This window comes from Dreissena polymorpha, chromosome 4 (assembly GCF_020536995.1).
Source record: "Dreissena polymorpha isolate Duluth1 chromosome 4, UMN_Dpol_1.0, whole genome shotgun sequence".
In the NCBI taxonomy this organism is placed as follows: Eukaryota; Metazoa; Mollusca; class Bivalvia; order Myida; family Dreissenidae; genus Dreissena; species Dreissena polymorpha.
Genome location: NC_068358.1, coordinates 53,739,551 through 53,758,577, shown reverse-complemented (window position 1 = coordinate 53,758,577; position 19,027 = coordinate 53,739,551). Strand labels below are relative to the sequence as shown.

The window sequence follows — 19,027 nt, the reverse complement described above, 5'->3', positions numbered from 1 at the left end:
TAGTTTTGATACAATAATAATGAGACTTGACCAGGATGTTTTTCTTGATGATATCTAAGCAAAGTTAAACACATGTAGAATTAGCATTACTTGCTAAAGTTTGCATTACAAAACCCATACAAATGGACAGTACTCAATCGAATTAATTATATGCTCACACTGCAAAAATTTACAGAAGCGAACCAATCTAATATGCTCCAGAGTACTGCATTTTCAACTAAGCAATGAACAAGGCCTTGTAAAAAAGGTGTGCGAACTAGGGCCATATTGGCCCTCTTGTTATTGCTATAGTGAAGCATTGTGAACTCTCATTAAGTCACAATTTATTTAGTCTTAATGAAACATGCTGATAACATATGTTCCTATAGTATATTGATTTACTTTGAAAATGGTTCCGGTGCTCTGAAGTGCATGGTTTCCAGGGGCGAGCAAATTTTTTCTTGTGAATCTTATGATAATATTTATGTTTCAAGAAGAACGTTATTATTTTGAACTCCACCTTCCCAGAATTGTTTAGTTCCTTGGGTCTCAGGTGAGCGCCTTAGGGCCCATGGCGCCTTTCTTTATAGATAAGCACGGTCGTAACTGCGATAATGATGACGCCAACATCGACACTTGCAATAACCAGGCGTCTCGCGGCGTTAGACGATCTGTTTGCACCGTTCATGTTGCCTGACATCGCCATCCTGTTAGCCTGTGGGTTGAAAAGTAATGTCTCTCCGAGATCAATATTAATTGTAACATTTAAATGATGTTTTTTTCAGAAATTGTATAAACATAAAGAGTTTCATCATTTTATGGTTGGAGAACCTCTAATCAATGTAAAACAGTAGAAAAATACATAACAAATATTTAACCTCTCGACCTTGCACTTTATTTCAATGTCCGGTTCACATTTGATATAATGCTTATGATCACTGAAGCGATACAGGTTTCCCCAGGAGAATAATTTGAACGGTGTTTGCAGTGCACAGCAAAAATGAAACTATTTTTCTACGATGATTCTCATATACTGGAAACAAAATATGAAAGATGGTTAACAACGGATAATTTCTGACAAATCTTTTAGGAGAAAGAGTCGTTTCAATGAAATAATTAACAGACGCAGGACCGGACAGAGGGACGAGGATGAATAGACGATCACAAAGAATAAACTGATTAAGTATTGTGTGATTATTTGAGATCAACATCTGATTTTGTCGATCGAAGGTCAAATTTCATTGATGTGATATAAAACTTAAAAAAGTTTGAATGACACAAAATCAAACATTACGAACAATTATTTGAAATAAAGAAAAATACTTGTTTCGCTTATCATTGACAAAACCAAGAGTACACTATATATAAGCACCTTTTTTATTAACAATTGCATATAAATGCTTGTCTTACCTGATAGGCGTAGCAGATGGCGGCAAACCCAGTGGGACAAAAGCAACAAAAGCATGCCAAGATGGCGGGAATCAGGTAGTCTGGTGGTCGAGAAATGGGCACCACATACCATGGCTGCTGAACAGGCTGGGTGACGACCTGAAACAATAGCTCGCAAATGTAGTATGTAGTAAACATGCTATTGTATGTAGCATTACAGACTTTTCTTATAATAACAATTTAACAAATCCAAATGAATAAACTGGATCCCACCATTACGTGCAGATAAGAATACGTATGAACGTTTATTTCAACGTATATGTGACTGTTTAACCTTTGTGTCATGCTTTGGATTTCACAGCCGCCATTAACATAAAGCACTATATATTCTATCCCGTATGTTAACGATAGCTGTTTTCTTGTTCGTCTTTATTGATTGGCGAGTACGATCTAGTTCTCGGTTAGAAAGATAGTGACAATATTAACATATGTTTCTTTCAATGTTTGTGATCGTCTGCTGATTACTTTCTACATAATTATCTTAAACATAGTCGAGATACAATATTCTCGATGACTGGATTGAAGCTTCGCTTTTGTTCCACTATGTATGGCAATTTGAACATGCAAAATGGCTTCCGACTTATATGATGAGATTTATGACTAGTACACAATCTTATTTTAATACTGTAATTCGATTCTGTCGCGCAGGATCCTGCTTTCAAGAACACATATATTCGGACTATAAATGTGTCATGTATTCAATAATATGGGCGATACATTTAACCAAACAAAATTGGTATCTTGTCCTAAGTTACCACCTAAGATTTCATTCGGAAATTGTCAATGTCGTGATGGTTGAATACTTATATGTTTAACACATGTAATTTATGGGAATTGCGTGGACAATTCAAAAGTGACAATACATACTTTTAACGTCGAAGTAGTTTTTCAGATAAAAATAGACTATGCGTTTCATAATATGATATTTATCTATATAACATAATCATTTCATTATAATTTTGGTGTTGAACGGTTTGTATGGTAGAATGCTCGTCACATTGATTTAAATTACCTCGTGGAGCGTAATTTTATTTAATAATGTATTGTTAAATTCATTTAAGAAAATGCACATGCAGTTACTTTTCAACCGTTTATACTTAGTGAAATTCATATACTATAATGACAAAAATAATTCATTAAATTTAATAACGTAAAACCCCAAAAAACAACATTACGCACGACTTGTGTAGTAATACACGGTTGTCCAGGGATAGGATGTCCTTAAGGCTGCTGAACGCTATATGACCCCTGCGGGTAATGTCCGCCTGGGCAGAGCTGTGGCGGTGGATATCCAGGCTGATATTGGGGGTAGCACTGAGGCTGCCCCTTGGGTTCTTCCTGGGGCTGACTATGTGAATAAAATGGTGACGCCCTTTGCTGTAGTCCAGGAGGAGTTTGTGTGCCATAATGCAAACCAGGTTGAGTCGTTAAGCCCGTCGATTGAACACCAGGATATACCGCTTGACCTTGGAAGTGTGAAGATTGATACTCTTTGCCGCTTTCATCGCATGGTGGCGGCGGTTGGCCTGACGAAACACCTTGAATGAAATAAGGATATAAGGATGGATGCCATTTCTATCGAATTTGGTATCGTAAAATATCTACAATTATTTACTATGCAGTGTAAGCGAATATACATAATTACTAAACAGTTTTGTTTGGCTACAAATCAAATCAAGGAGTTTTCATATCAAGTGCATTAATTTAATCAAAACTTACCTACAAAAATAGCTTATAATTCTCTAAATCATGTAAAGTCAAAGTGTGAGAAACGCGTGTGTCAAACTGAATACTTAAAAAACTATCGACGGAATGTTCGACGGAATATCGACCATATCGACAAGGGCGTATGACTCCACTGGCGATATTCGGGGAAATTAAAATGTAGTCGTTCACATCCGTCAATCGACGTAGAATGACTAAATCACGTGATCAACAAGAAACTTGGCTGTAAAGCAAACACCAGAAATATTGGGAACGCTATTGGCGCCAAGCTTGATTGTGCAACTCGAGCGTGTTTAGAAAATACATATAGCCATGTTTTCTAAAAGATTGGATGCTCATGTTATGATTCCCACATGTCTGTGACATGGCAAACACATTATTTCAAAATTATAATTATTATTTCGGATGCGTTCTTTAGATATGGTGTGAATTTTTAAATTGTTCATGGGCTAGATATGACGTAAAGCGCCATTGGGGAAAATTCACCAACAGAAAATTAATTTCCTAGGGCGATATTTACGATCTGATTTAAATATAAGTTATTTATTTTGCACACTGAATTGTACTTAGACAGAATAGTTAAACAATGTATATGAGGCCGACAAAAATGACAAAATGATGGAAATCTTAAGAATGTGACATATATTAGCTGATTTATCATAAAGAAGGCTTTTGCAGCGTTTGCTTGCACCCTTACAAATAACCAAAGCGTGTTGCTGTTTTGTTTGTCAAAATGTATTAAATAAAAATATAAATCGTCAATGCTATTCGAAAATAAACGTAAAAAGAATGGGTTATTTTCATTTATCTTTTTGTGAAAACTCACGGCTTATAAGAAGTAGAAATATTTATCTTCAAGTTAAGTGGCTTTACGCATTGCTCAATTTCTCGATCCGATTCACAGCAATGACACATCTTTATCTTGCTTTTCTTGGTTTTCCTCTCAATGTTTAAGCATATTATAGTTTAGTTTCGAATTCAGTAGAGATAATATTAAGCACAGACAAACCATCACACTTTCATGATTTAACTCGCCTTAATATATTTTAATGAGAAGAGGCTACATTTTCGTTCTGATACTCAACAAAAGAATTGTGAAGTTAAGAAAACAAACAAATAGGAATTGACGTCACGACGTCAAAACGTCGAAACAGCAAGGTCGCCCAAAACAAAACAACATAAAACAAATAACACGATTGTGAAAAACACTGTTTTAATAATCATGATAATGAAAATAAACAAATGAAAATTATGTCAATAATAACAACCAATTTAACAATAATACTTCCATTTATAAAATAATCCTAGCTACAATTATTATAAAAATATACTTGTATTTAAACTATTAAACAAACAACATGCTTAATTAAACATCATTATAATTATGCATACTAATAACAACATCAATAATAATAACAAATATAATAACAATTAAGGTAACTTTAAAAAATGATAGCGATAATAATAAATTAATAAAAATAGTTATTATTATTATTATTTTGATAGTGGCAACATGGACCACTATTATTATCATATCCATTATAAGTATGTGGCAAATAACCATATAATGATAAAATACGTGTACAACTAAATCATTATAAAAAGAAGAAGAAACAAAGAAGAAAAAAAGAAGAAAATGGGAAGAAAAGGAGAAGACGCTCGACAACAAAAAATAATTATGATAATAAACATTAAATATTCACCAATAATATAATCATAACTATTACTACTAAGAACATAACCATATCTTTACTGAAAAATAAAATCATTTTAAGTATAAATTGATAAAAATTATATAAATAACATTAATAATAGTAAAGCTTGTAAAACACAATAATAAAAAAGTGTCTGTAAATGTCCGCTGTTCACACAACAATGCTTACTCACTTATGTTAAGCGCAATGAATCACAATTGTATACCATTCAATTACCAGCGAACACTCCAATAATTCAAATGGCAGAAGTCGTTACGAAATAAGCAAGGAGTCATTCTATGTATCGACCGTAATGAGGCACAAGATATTTTTGGCTTAAGGACTGTATCAGACCAAACATGTTTACTTGTTACTGGAATATAGAGCTTTTTGTATCTCGTTCAATCAGTGTTTACATACCACATCTAGGGTTGAAAGTTTGGCTATTTCTATAAGGAGCACTGATTTTTTTATGTGTCAACTTTATATAACGAATATTTTATTCGTTTATTTTGAGAATAAATCTTACTTTAAGAGTCAAAAGTATGCGTTATTGTGTGGCAGGGAGAACGCTTTTGTTTCTAGAGGTCACAGGTTCGAGGGTAGTTTTTCTTACTTATTTTTTTCTGTTGGCAGGGGATGTTAACCTTAAACAAAACCTATATTAGACAAGATTAACCCTTAAATAGAATTACATTAAACACCACAGTAATACTGAAATAATAGCATTCTTAATAATTATGAACCTTTGCAATATGCGGTTTATGTGCAACTATTTTTCTCCAGAGGTCAAACGTATGGTAATTGGTGAACACAAACCTTCTTGATGTTGCTGTAACCAATTATTAAATTAATTAAAACAAGTTGACACGTTTACAGATAGAGGGATCTATGACTGTAGTGTCAAATCTTTGTTGAATGAGGTTTCCACCTGTATTCTTAAAGCTGTATCGCTTGACATACTGTACTGATATACCAATAAAATTTAAATACTGAATCATTCCCAACAATTTAGTTTTCATATGATTCCGTTATTCACTTTTGAAATGGTGGTTAGAATCACGATTTATGTTGTTTTGTTTGCAGTTCCCATCTTGACCTCTGGAGAAAACAAAATATTGCACATCAGCCTCACATGGCAACATTTGACTAAAATGTTGTTCTAAAGTACCAGCAAATCAGAAGCATAAATCTGTCATCACTTAACATAACGTTTACGAGATAAAGGCTTTTTATCATATCACACATCATGTTGATTTTTTTAACGTAACCGTTGTTCAATTAATAGTCCAATTATGTTAATCATGAATCAGTCACATCAGTCTTAAAATTTGCTAAAACAACAAGTTATTGTTCACTTCATAAGCTTTGCAGCATTCTCGACCCAATCTCCACGCAGAGTTGTCGTTTTTTGCTCTCACATACAACTCTGCGAAATGCTCAGCTTGCCATTTTATCTATAAAATAGGTAAAACCGAGTAAACGCATTCAATGTATATTTGATTGGATATTTAAGATCGCATGCATTAAATTAAGAAATATGACTTTTAAATGTACGATAAATCGTGCAAAAACTTGCGAGTTTTAATGCAACTCTTTGGAACTCATTTATTGCCCATTGACGCAGATGGAATCATTCCACGCACTTCACAAATGTAAACAATTGAACATATTTTTTTTTAGTGACGTTTAGCTTCGACGTGTGTATGTATGTTGGTTTCTTAACATAAATAAAACATATCAATTTTATAATAATGAATGAATTAAGACTGATATAAGATATCATGGTATGAGATGGTTTTCTTTAATGCAGTGAATGCAATGTAACCGTCGTGCAAGAGATTGTTTAGTATTCTGTAACCTCAATGAAGAACGCTTGGAATGATCATGACATAAATGACACGCTTTCATAATAATCCGTTCCGAGCCCAACACAGAGGTGAATGCAATGTAACCGTCGTTCAAGAGATGGTTATCGACCGTGTTACGCGCGATCTATAAATAGATTCTCTCAGTTTGCTGCTGAGTAAAATATGAATTGCGAAATGGAACAGGGATGTATTTCATAGTTGTGTTTTTCCTTGTTGATGTTTTGTTGTTGTTTCGATTTGTGATTTTGTATCAGGTTAAGATTGACTGAGGACTATAAAAATCATAATGTGTGCAGCAGACCAAGGTAATTGCACTTGTGTGTTTAAAATCAAGCGATTATTTCACGTTTTTTATTAGCTTATATGGAATATTGGTAAATGAATTGTAGAGTATGATACACGGGCGGTTATAGAATTTCGGTCAGGGCGGTGCGTAAAGTTCGATCATATTAAATAGTATATGTAAGTTTCTTATCTTTTAGTTTAAACTTGTGGGGGTGGGGGCTTCGGGGTGCGGGGTATAGACGAATTTTGTGCTAAAGTAAGGTTATTTCCAACTTAATAGTATATCTCATTTGAGCACATAGCGATCATTTGAAAATGTATTTGGTCCTTAAGTGCGCGCGTGTGAAACTTCAATTAATTTTATCGTCTAGCGACTTTTCCTCCGTACCCCCCTGATATATTTTTAAGAAACTTCACAGGAATTGTCTTTGGGTAGTCACTATAAACGGAGTACATGTATCAATATAACCGGTTTTTGTTGCTTAAGTTAGCTAATTCTCAGATTAAAACATGTCATTTATTATGATCATGCTTGTCGGATTTTTGGGAGCCATAGCCAAAGTGCGATATATTGGACAGCGCGATATAACGGTCCGCGATAAATCGGCGTTGCAGTGTATCAGATTACGCAAGAGGCTGTCGAAATTTGATTTATAACATCAAGAAATTATTGGTATAAACGGGTTCAGTTATGTCTTTAGCAGCGTTCATGTTACCAATGTTATTTTTTTCTGATTCTAAAATCCAGAATTATAGATTTATATGAAAAAAACTGGTACCATACGCTAGAAGATAGTTCAATGTTAGACATTAATAGAACATTAAATCAATTCTTGAATATGAGAATTACCTAGACTTAGTTCCGAAAAATTAAAGATTTTATTTATGCCGATTAACATTATGTGTTCTTATCCTTCCGATAAAGACTGGTAGATATTATGGAAACAATATTGCTAGACAAGAAAAATATTGTCTGTGTTGTAATTCCATTGATATTTGACGAATTTTATTTTGTATGTATTTGTTCAACACTTGTTGATATAAGTTCAATTACTACAATAACAAAAAAGGTCTGAACTAATAAAACTGTGTTTATTTGTTAAGGAATCGTTGACTATCAGATTGAATTTGTTAAATCTTATAACGTGATTTACGAATTTTTCATGCTCATTAAACATGTTGACGTATTTAAATACCAACCACATGTGATATTGACGATTTACATTGTGCAGGTCAAAAAAATGTCTGTCTGTCGGTCGATTATTTATAGGTTACTGGCGATAAAAAAATAGATTTTCAAATTAATTTTGTTACATCTTGTCTAAAACTAGCACGTGCAGAGCTTTAATTTTTTAGAGGTAATACCGCCTAAAGGTCATATTCACTTTTGCTCAAATAATGCCCCTGAAGTCAAATCTGACCCGCTTCAGGGGCCACATGATTTATATAGACTTACATAGTTAATAACGTTTTAAATCTTATATGCAACCGCACGATTCAGGGGTTCAATATTGAGTGTGCCACATCGTATGCTAGTCTACTACAAAGTACAAAGAATGCCCCGGGGGTCACAAATGGCCCTGTCCTGCGGGTTACTTGTTTTCTGTACATGTATATAGTAAGCGCTTAACTATTTTATTTCTCTTAAACTGAAAAGCTGAGAGGTTTGGTATTTTGCTTTCAACATTGTTTGCTGGTAATCAACTAAGTTTGTACGAAGAAAGCCCCAGTGTCCAAACTGACCACGTTAAGGGACGCACGATTTACATAGATTTAACAAGTAAATAACCTAAAAAGTCGTCTCTGGAACCACGTGTGTCAGGGGTTGAATATTTGATGGTCACATCTTATGGCGAATTATTACCAAGTTTGATCAAGGTTTTACCGTAGAGTCAAAACTAACCACGATTAAACGGTTACATGATTGGCAAAGACTCGTATATATAAATTTAAAAAGTATATTCGTTGAAGCCGCAAGAGTTGTTCTTAAAGATTTGTTGTGGGACATTGTATGGTGGCCATCATCTTCGCCTAGATAAAAGCCACAGATGTTGCAAAAACATTACATCTGCTCAAAACAGTAAAGATTCTCCATGCCACTGCCTTTTATTCGTTCGTAATGGCAAAGACATATGTGTTGATATAAACGTCCCAAATTGTTTGATCCAAATATTTATCTATGGATATTTTCATGTAAAACTATTTGTGGTTATTTTAAATTCGACCGAGTTCATAATAAAATATTCTTATATTCCTGAGCAACATTTGTTGTGGGTCACCCACAAAGATCTTTTGTCACTGAGCAACATATGTTTTTTAAAGTAAAAAATGGCGAATTTCGGTATGAAAAGAGGGCAACGTTTTGTATACGATAGTTCGGCTACATAAGGGGAGCAACAGTCATCGGATTCATTTGCTTGTTAATCATGGGCTAGCCCGTAGTGATTTAACCGCCCGTCAGAATGTTAAATTATCGGAATGGAATATTTTTAATGAACTTGAAAATGTTACTGTATTTATTATGTTGATAATAATATTTTGTGGACTTGTTTAAAACAATGAATTGAAATCGAGTTGTTTACGTGTTGCTTCTTACCAAATTACTCCTCATGATTAAACACAAACTCGGTCACTAATTTTTTTAGGAGAAGCTCTATGACAGTCCAGACGTTAAAAGTTAGTCTTTTTTTATGAATCTTGGTCATAACATTGGTTCTTATGATACCTCGACCGATTTATGGTTCCGGTCAGTAACGACAGGAATGTTTTCCATAATTCGGAAAAGTACCTGTACCGTGCCAATGGAAAAAAAATGAGCGCGAAAATCCTTGAAATTTGGAAAATTAAGGTCGTGACAACTTCAGATTGGGAAACAATAGTCTTTTTTAATAACCTTGATACTTAATATCACAAACCCATTTAAATGTTCTGAACGCTCATTTAACGTGTACCCTTGTAAACAATGAACGAACTTTTATTAAATTTACTAATTTGGGGAATTTGCTAAGGGGCATTCGGAAAGTGCCTTTTACGGGTACTTTTAAAAGAAGGAATATAATCGTTGGGCTAATTGAAGCCATAGTCCCTATTCACACCTACCGATTCTTAGACCTTAGTCTTAAAATAAAGATTTCAGAGTTGAGACTTCCATGAGCGTTTACACCTTCCATTACAAAAAAAAAATATTTCGAAAAGTACGTACATGGCATAAGCACACTTTTCAGCATGCAAATATTCAATCATAGACATTTTATATTGTCTATGTCTTTCCTGTACTCTTAAGTCTAAGGAAAGGTACGTTAAGGAGGCCCAATAGTAGAAAATTTGTTTTAATGATATCTTAACAGAGTTCAAAAATGGTTCGGTCCATTAAAAAACATGACCTCTAGGGAGCCATGCAGGTTTTTTACGGCAATAGTGACAGTTACTCAACAGTCTTAAGGACGTTTATATTTCTAATCTTGAATTTAAGCAGTTTTTCCATCTTTCTTTTCGGCGTTGTGTCGCAAGATGTAAAGGTCAAAGTAATGCAGAGAAGTTTTAATTTTCCGACTAGATATGGATTCATATTTGTTTTACAATGGTTAACCTTTTTACCCTAACCACATGTTGTTATGTTTAGTGTAAAGTGTTTGTAGCTGACAAGAGCACGACGTACTCCGTCGGACGTGCGTTATGCGCCGTGGGTCTTTTGTCGTGTACTTTAACCTTGTTATTGCACTACATATATTTTTAATCACTCTTGATGGAACTTGCTTTACATGTTTATTTCGAAAATTTTCAGGATAATTTCGAATTATGGCTACGTGTGTCTTTAAACGAGATCATCAGTTAAAATTTATTAAAATATTTGTGTCACTCTCGAATACATATTTATGACTTAATCTTGATGAAACTCTGTCAGAAAGCTTATTGTTTACTTACAAAATATAGGCTAAAGTTAAAAACTTGGTAACTCGCGTCTAAAACATGGTCAATAGGTCAAATATAATGAAAACCTTGATATTCCAGAAGAGGCCTCATTACTAACTCAATCTTAATGAAACGTGGTAAAAATGTTTTTTATCTTGACCATATCAAAGCCGAGATCAATCCTGTGTCCCTTTATTACCAAAACAAGGTCACCAGATTTTAAAGTCGTAGATGAACCTTGTCTCTCAATTAGAGGTAATATGACTGTATGAATCCATCTTGATGAAATAATTGTCTCCACTTTTCATTTATGACTCAACCTTGATGAAAATTGGTCATTATGAATCATCTCTAAAATATATACGCTGAGCTTTGGCTCAAGAGCGCCCTTACAATAGGTAAAAATGAAAATATTAGGAAAACCTTGCTATCCCTGCCGAATGCACATGTATCACGTAATTTTGATGACACTTGGTCGTAATGTTTGTAGTGACCACATGTATGTTAAATATTAATCTGGGTAAGATGTATTGTAAAATTAGGTCTTTATGTGAACTCTTTGAAAAACCTTTTAATAACTATTGAGAACAATTTTATGACTCGGTCTTGATTAAACCTGGCCAGAATGTTTATCCTAACACTATATAAGACGAGTTAAATTGTGGGTCACGAAAAAATAAAAACAGGATCGCCATGTGACATTTTAGTAAGATCATTGTTACCACATGAAATGCCACATGTTACAAACTTGGTAAAAATCTACCCTAACATTTAGGGAAAGCTCAAATCTGGATCTTGAGGGTCCAAAAACTTAGTTGAATAGTGATTTCTTAGAAACCCCTTTGTTACCAGTCACATATTTATGCCTCAATAAATATGAAACGTTTTTTAGGCTCAGTTTGAATCAGGATCTTATATGTCCGGAAACTAATTTTGACAATCGGTTTTCCGCGACTCAGGAAAATGCACTTCCTTGCGATAGTAACTCAGAAAGTGTTCTTTGCCTGCACATAATCCTGCTTTCATCGTTAACATTTCTTTCAAGATCGTTGTGGAAAAATTGATAAGGTGTCCGCTTAGCGATCGGGAGGTCATGGGTTTGATCGCAAAAGACATAAAGTACTGGTTATAGGAACATGAAACGGACTCCAGAGCGTTTCTATAAGCCTGAGGCTTTCGATGAAATCGAGCTAAAATAAGTAGGTTGAAACTGACATTTCTTTTAAATATTTACTTTGAATACGCCGGATGGATATATATATATATATATATATATATATATATATATATATATATATATATATATATATAGATAGATAGATAGATAGATAGATAGATAGATAGATAGATAGATAGATAGATAGATAGATAGATAGATAGATAGATAGATAGATAGATAGATAGATAGATAGATAGATAGATAGATAGATAGATAGATAGATAGATAGATAGATAGATAGATAGATAGATAGATAGATAGATAGATAGATAGATAGATAGATAGATAGATAGATAGATAGATAGATAGATAGATAGATAGATAGATAGATAGATAGATAGATAGATAGATAGATAGAATAGATAGATAGATAGATAGATAGATAGATAGATAGATAGATAGATAGATAGATAGATAGATAGATAGATAGATAGATAGATAGATAGATAGATAGATAGATAGATAGATAGATAGATAGATAGATAGATAGATAGATAGATAGATAGATAGATAGATAGATAGATAGATAGATAGATAGATAGATAGATAGATAGATAGATAGATAGATAGCTAGATAGATAGATAGATAGATAGATAGATAGATAGATAGATAGATAGATAGATAGATAGATAGATAGATAGATAGATAGATAGATAGATAGATAGATAGATAGATAGATAGATAGATAGATAGATAGATAGATAGATAGATAGATAGATAGATATTGGCTATATTACTACTAGATCGACGGACCTTTACCAAATGTCGCTGTTGCAAATCAATATATCAGACTGGTCGTCTCCAGATAACTTTGGAAAATAAATAGGTATATCATACAGCTGAAATATATTCTTCAAAAGACAATCTAGTTAAATGTGAAGAATCATTGCTTTTCGTTGTTTGAACTTTCTCTTTTATTCAATACTATCACACGCAAACTAGATTCGCTCTCATGATAGCGCTCCTGGGCTTGTATTTATGTATTAATATTAATACTCGATGTTTTATCAATATCCGTATGGCTTAAAAGAGTTGTGATGAATATATGCGCCATTAAATACATTGAATTCAGATTAGCAACGCGGGGCAATCAGGCCATTTTTTTTTTAAATGCTAAAGTGATAATTTAAAAGGTTACTATGTATAGTTTACGCTTGGCCGTGACGTTATTGTAAGTATCTGAAACAATCTATGTAACCGGTATATATGCTAGCAATGCCCATGATACCAAAATTGACGGACACGACATTCATGCTTATTTCAGGTGTTTTATTATTCCCTCCGCCACCATCGTACGAGGAGTGCCGTAAAGGTTACCCTCTACGCTAAGCAAACGACCCAGATCCGTCGGTATATCCAGGCATTCAACCCACAGCTCCACAGTGGCCAACAGATGGCCGATCTATGGGGTACGCGGCTAAGCCGGGTTTTCAAGCTGGGTTCCAACCTCCGCCCGGATGCCAGCAAGGAGCGCCCCCGTTCTTTTACCAAGGTCAGCCTAGTTACCCAACGCCACATCCGTACACAGACAGACCTTTCCCTCAGGGGTCACACAGTGATCAGCAGCCTTACGGACAGCATATTCCTGGACAGCAATATACTACAACAGAAGTTGTGAGTTTTGGTTGGTGTTGTATTTATGATTTTAGTCAATTCATAATGCGACTATTTTAATAGGACTAACTTAGTTCTTATTTGAAATGAGTTGACATATATAAGTGTTCATATGCTGTAAACAGTTGAGCAGTAGAGTTATTGTTTGTTATGTGGATAAAACGTAATTTCATTCGTACATCATGTTTGTATGACAAATGTCTGTGCATGCATCGCTTACCAGATATCGGGTAGTTTAATATATTTTTTCAGATAGACTATATTGTATTTATAGTAATAACATTTAGAACCGATCCCCAGATCGTTTCAATAAATTATGATTCTTACGACACTAGGGCACTAAACTATATGTGTAGTATTATACTCGCGCTTCACGTGTTGACGCTCGTTCCTGCTGATACTATTACTATCGTTCTAATCAAGAAACCGATCATCTTCGCAAGAAAGTAAGGACAAGCTAGAGCAACATCCTGCATGTACATACATAGTATGTTGTGTTTATTTGTTACTGGCGACTTTTTATTTCAAGGTATGGAATAAGGGTTAATCAATCCCACATAGGTTGATGAAAACAAAGAGTCGTCGGAAAGCAGCTTGTCTTATCTTCTGATCCGCATGTAACAATGTGAGCTAGTGTATTGAGTTTTATGCTTAAATTGTTATCATAAGTAACGTCTTAACATTTCGTGTTTCATACCATATCATTTCTAACTGAATGCTACACATGCGAGCTGTTGTTTCAGGTCGTCGCACAGCCTGTTCAGCAGCCAGGGAATGAGGTTGCCATCAATCCACCACCAGACTACATGGCTCTCGCCATCCTGGCAACCATTTGCTTTTGTCCGATGGGGTTTCCCGCCATCTTCCAAGCATCGTCCGTAAGACCAGCGTTTATATGGTTATGCTAACAGAAAAAGTTAATATGTTGTTTACTCATGGTTTTGACGGCAATAGTAAAGATCATATTAAATGACAAATAATAGTTCGTTATGGCTGATTGTGTGTCATTGACATGTTTAAAAAAAAACACATCTGTTAATTAAGAATACTTTTGATGACAAGAGAAGATTTTCTCTCACCTGACCACCAAGAACTTGGCCATGTCAGTTTGTGTTCGTCATCCCTATGTATGTTGGATTTTTCATTTAAACAACTTTTCAGCCTAAATTAGTTTTACGAAGCTTTACAGAAATTATACATGGTAATCCATCTTTTAGATGTGTGCCAATCGTTCCGGTATGGTTTATATGCATATATCCTATGCAAAAAAGAGTTTCATGTTTTGATATTTTCCCAAAATAACGTCTTTCCCAATAATGTTCCACGGTTGACCTGGTTTATATTTATGTTTACAGTACATTGAATAAAAACAACGTTTCCTAGGAACCTTAATTGCCAATTGGTTTACTACTTGTTCTGAATTTTTATATTGTGTAACATCGATAAAGTACATACCTAAACTCTATGCGTGTTAGAATTTCTTAAATACCATCCTTTAAATATTTTAGTTAATAATATGCTTGGAGATACATTACTTTTCAACCCACAGGCAAACGAGTGTGCGGCGAAAGGCGACATGAGGAATGCAAAGATATTTGCGGACTCCGCTAAAGCCCTGAGCGTTTCAAGTTTCGTCGTTGTCGGAATCGCCATCACACTCGGCATAGTTGTGCTCGTGGTTCGTGGTTCATACTCGGCATAGTTGTGCTCATGATTTGTGGAACGTAGTCATTGAAACTCAATAAACGTACATAAAGTGTCCATTTGTGTTTTTATAGCGATACATTTATGTTGATATAATTCTAACAAAACGTTTTCCAGTGTCCCTATAATATTCTGAACTACATGATATATAGTGCGGCCTATCGGCCCCATGACCACAACAAATTATTCTACCGCAATGTACGGCTATGTGCGTAGTAATGTCAAGCCAATCTCTTGCACGACGGTCACATTACATTCACCTCTGTGTTGGGCTCAGAACGGACTATTGTTATGAAAGCGACTCATTCATGTCATGATCATTCCAAGCGTTCATCATTGAGGTTACAGTATACTAAACAATCTCTTGCACGACGGTTACATTGCATTAACTGCATTAAAGAAAACCATCTCATACCATGATATCTTATATCAGTCTTAATTCATTATTATATAAAATTGATATGTTTTTTATGTTAAGAAACCAACATACATACACACGTCGAAGCAATTCTTAACGTCACTCAATAAAAAAGTATGTTCAATTGTTTACATTTGTGAAGTGCATGGAATGATTCCATCTGCGTAAATGGGCGATAAAATAGTTCCAAAGTGTTGCATTAAAACTCGCAATTTTTTGCACGAATTATCGTACATTTAAAAGTCATATTTCTTAATTTAATGCATGCGATCTTAAATATCCACTCAAATAGACATTGAATGCGTTTGTTCGGTTTTAGCTATTTGGTAGACAAAATGGCGTGCTGAGCCTTTCGCAGAGTTGTATGTGATAGCAAGGAACGACAACTCTGCGTGGAGATTGATGTCAAGCTACTCAAGTGAAAACAAAATAAACACAATAAACCTGTCAACTGTAACGTGTGCAAATTCAGACGGGAGCGTGTACAAAATCACGATGCCTTGAGGTAACGGCGTAATATGACGCATGCAACAGATCTCAGCCCGACCTTTACATGAGATTATACAACACTTAATGGGCCGCATGCTTTTCCATGACATGAAGAATCAACGAAACGAGCAATTGGCCATTACTTGGTGCGTTGTTCTCGTCTAGTTTGACGTTGATGTTTGTTTGTATATCTGTTTAGGTAGAGACTGTATTGAACTTGATGCAAAACAAACATTAAATAATACAATCCTTTGTAATATATCTTAGGCACTATGTTACATTCAGAAAGGCGCGCTTTACTGAAAAAAAACACATTTGGACGACACTTTCCGCCTAAACTTGAATTTTTCTAAAAAGAGACTTTCTTTAAACTTAAAATATCATATAAGCGGAAGTTATGTTCCTGATTATTCTGTGCGGGCTAATCTGGGACGACACTTTACGCACATGCATTAAACCCCCTTTTCACAGAGCAAGGCCCAATCGAATTCCTGAACTACATGTCAGTGTGATTGCTATGTTAGCTTATAAACTAATTAATTTTATATTATCAACATATTAGGATATGTGATTCAAGTTTGTATTTTTTTCTCATTTCGGATAGTGAAATTGTATCTCAGGCATGAAAACATACTGAATGATATTACTTTGGTTGCTTACCATTATTTAATTGGCAGAAGCTTGTACAGATTTTATTGCGGCCTTTTTTAGATTAGCATGATGTGATGAGCAAAGGTCAAGTCAAAGCTATCAGTCAATCCTCCCATATCAGACATTCAACCCAAGCACATTGTAGCATAACGTTGTCAAGCATTAAGATAGTTGAAGTGATGAGCAAGCTTCCTTCCCTCAATCGGTTAATAGCTATTCATAGCTAATGTTTCTTTGTTACACATGTACCGACTTAAAATAAAATTTGATTTGATTTGATTTGATTTGAATCAAAAGCTTGGGTTTAAACACAACATGTACCGGATAGTAGTGTGCTGAAAGATTTATATCGACATTATACATGAAATGCAACCAATAAAGCATATGCGTTTATATAAAATTTGACGTATCTTTTTTTACTGGTTCTGTTGACCTCTGCCTAGAGGCCTTGTTAGTTTACGAAATTCTGATAGAAAATGCAATACATTTTCAAATGTATATCAGTATAGCTCAGTGAGCATTTTGTTATCTTGATGAGTCTATTAGTTATAACGTTCAGTGAAAGAAACAATCATAACAATACAATCGAGTTGGGTGTACATGAAACTATTATATCAAAACAACTTTCAAAGATATTCATAATAATGAGACTTATAACGACAGTATGCTTTGCAAATTAAGCTGGCATGTTATTACAAATCATTTCTATTATTGTGACAGTTTTATGGAGTGCATGGTGGGTGATCATTTACAATCTTGACATGTGTACTTACTAGTAATCAATCAAGTCCGAATTTTTAAAACTATTTTATTTTTCGGCGTAAGCTGAATAAGCCAGCTTTTCACCCTGACTTGACCTTTGTAAGTGTCCAATAATACTCAAATAAAATTTCCCGCGGCTAGGTACAAATGAATACACTTCATTTATTCCATTGGCTGATTTGAGTATAACACCAGAACATTGGAAACATATCCGCGTCTTTGTAACACTGTTTTACTGCATGAAACAATTTTATCTCTAATGAAAAGGCCCAATAGATAGAACAGTTTTACAATCAATTTTCGACATAAATACAGTTTGTGCATTCACCTTTTATTTTCAGAGAATTACCAGCGCAAAAGCGTTTAACTAATGGCTATGTTGTCATATTTAGTACTTACTTGCATTGCATTTCAACCCGCGATGTTTCGGGTCAATACGCGGTCATTTTGTGAAAGTCAGAGTTTATATACAGTTCATCACCGGAGTTCGCAAAAGGGGTTGCGATCATTGTGTCTTACTGACAATAACGTAGTGACTGTAATGCATTGCATTCCAATCCGCAAGGTATCAAGGTCAGTTTGCGGTCAGTTGCAGAAATCTTTATATAAACGCCGTCTCGTAAACTTTGTGCACTTGAAGTCTGTTTTGATCAGAAAGATACTAAATAAAGATATTCGGCGATATCATTGTGGTATGTCAATCATCGATTTTTAATATGGTTTCAAAATTTGCATGATAAGGACCGATTTTGATAAAATTAATTAGAAATATTTATCCATTTAGACCAGTTTATTAAGCATGACCACAATAATTCGCTATACTATAATTATGCAATTAAATAAGATTCGAGTATTGCCGGCTGACCTATATGCACTCGTTTAATTTCATGTTTCTTGTGTTTTTCTATTCTGTAAATATAGATATCTGAGTAATAATATCACATAAAGCAAAATAAGCCACGAAATCTGGCGCAACACCCCGTAATTGATTTGCTTATGATGTAGCTAACAACTGCGCAGAAAAAAGGCATCCGCTACTTTTTATCTCATAGAGATAACTTTTGATCGTTCATAAACATCGACCACAATCAACGCCGTATATCTTTTTTTAAAGATATTTCTTGTTTCTTATTGAAATGCGGTAATAAAAATTTATTGTACAACAAACTCAAAATGGTAATTGTTCGTGCGTATGTCATTCCAACACCTCATCGCTTCGATGCTTCTAACTGTGTATAGTTTGTCAGATACGTG

General features: G+C 34.4%; 1 protein-coding gene and 1 long non-coding RNA gene across 2 annotated transcripts; one reads left to right on the top strand and one right to left on the bottom strand.

Moving 5' to 3' along the window:
- Nucleotides 1-393: 393 nt before the first annotated feature.
- Nucleotides 394-2,949, bottom strand: LOC127876139 (uncharacterized). Its single transcript, XR_008047675.1, has 3 exons — nucleotides 2,608-2,949; nucleotides 1,390-1,527; nucleotides 394-694 (listed from the first exon to the last, which is right to left on the bottom strand). It is a non-coding gene; the product is annotated as an uncharacterized LOC127876139 (long non-coding RNA).
- A 3,906-nt stretch (nucleotides 2,950-6,855) lies between these two features.
- LOC127876125 (proline-rich transmembrane protein 1-like) lies at nucleotides 6,856-15,510 on the top strand. Its single transcript, XM_052421072.1, has 4 exons — nucleotides 6,856-7,023; nucleotides 13,400-13,749; nucleotides 14,493-14,627; nucleotides 15,299-15,510. The coding sequence occupies exons 2-4, from the start codon at nucleotides 13,540-13,542 to the stop codon at nucleotides 15,449-15,451; spliced, it is 498 nt and encodes a 165-aa protein (XP_052277032.1). The 5' UTR covers nucleotides 6,856-7,023; nucleotides 13,400-13,539; the 3' UTR covers nucleotides 15,452-15,510.
- The last annotated feature ends 3,517 nt before the right edge of the window (nucleotides 15,511-19,027 follow it).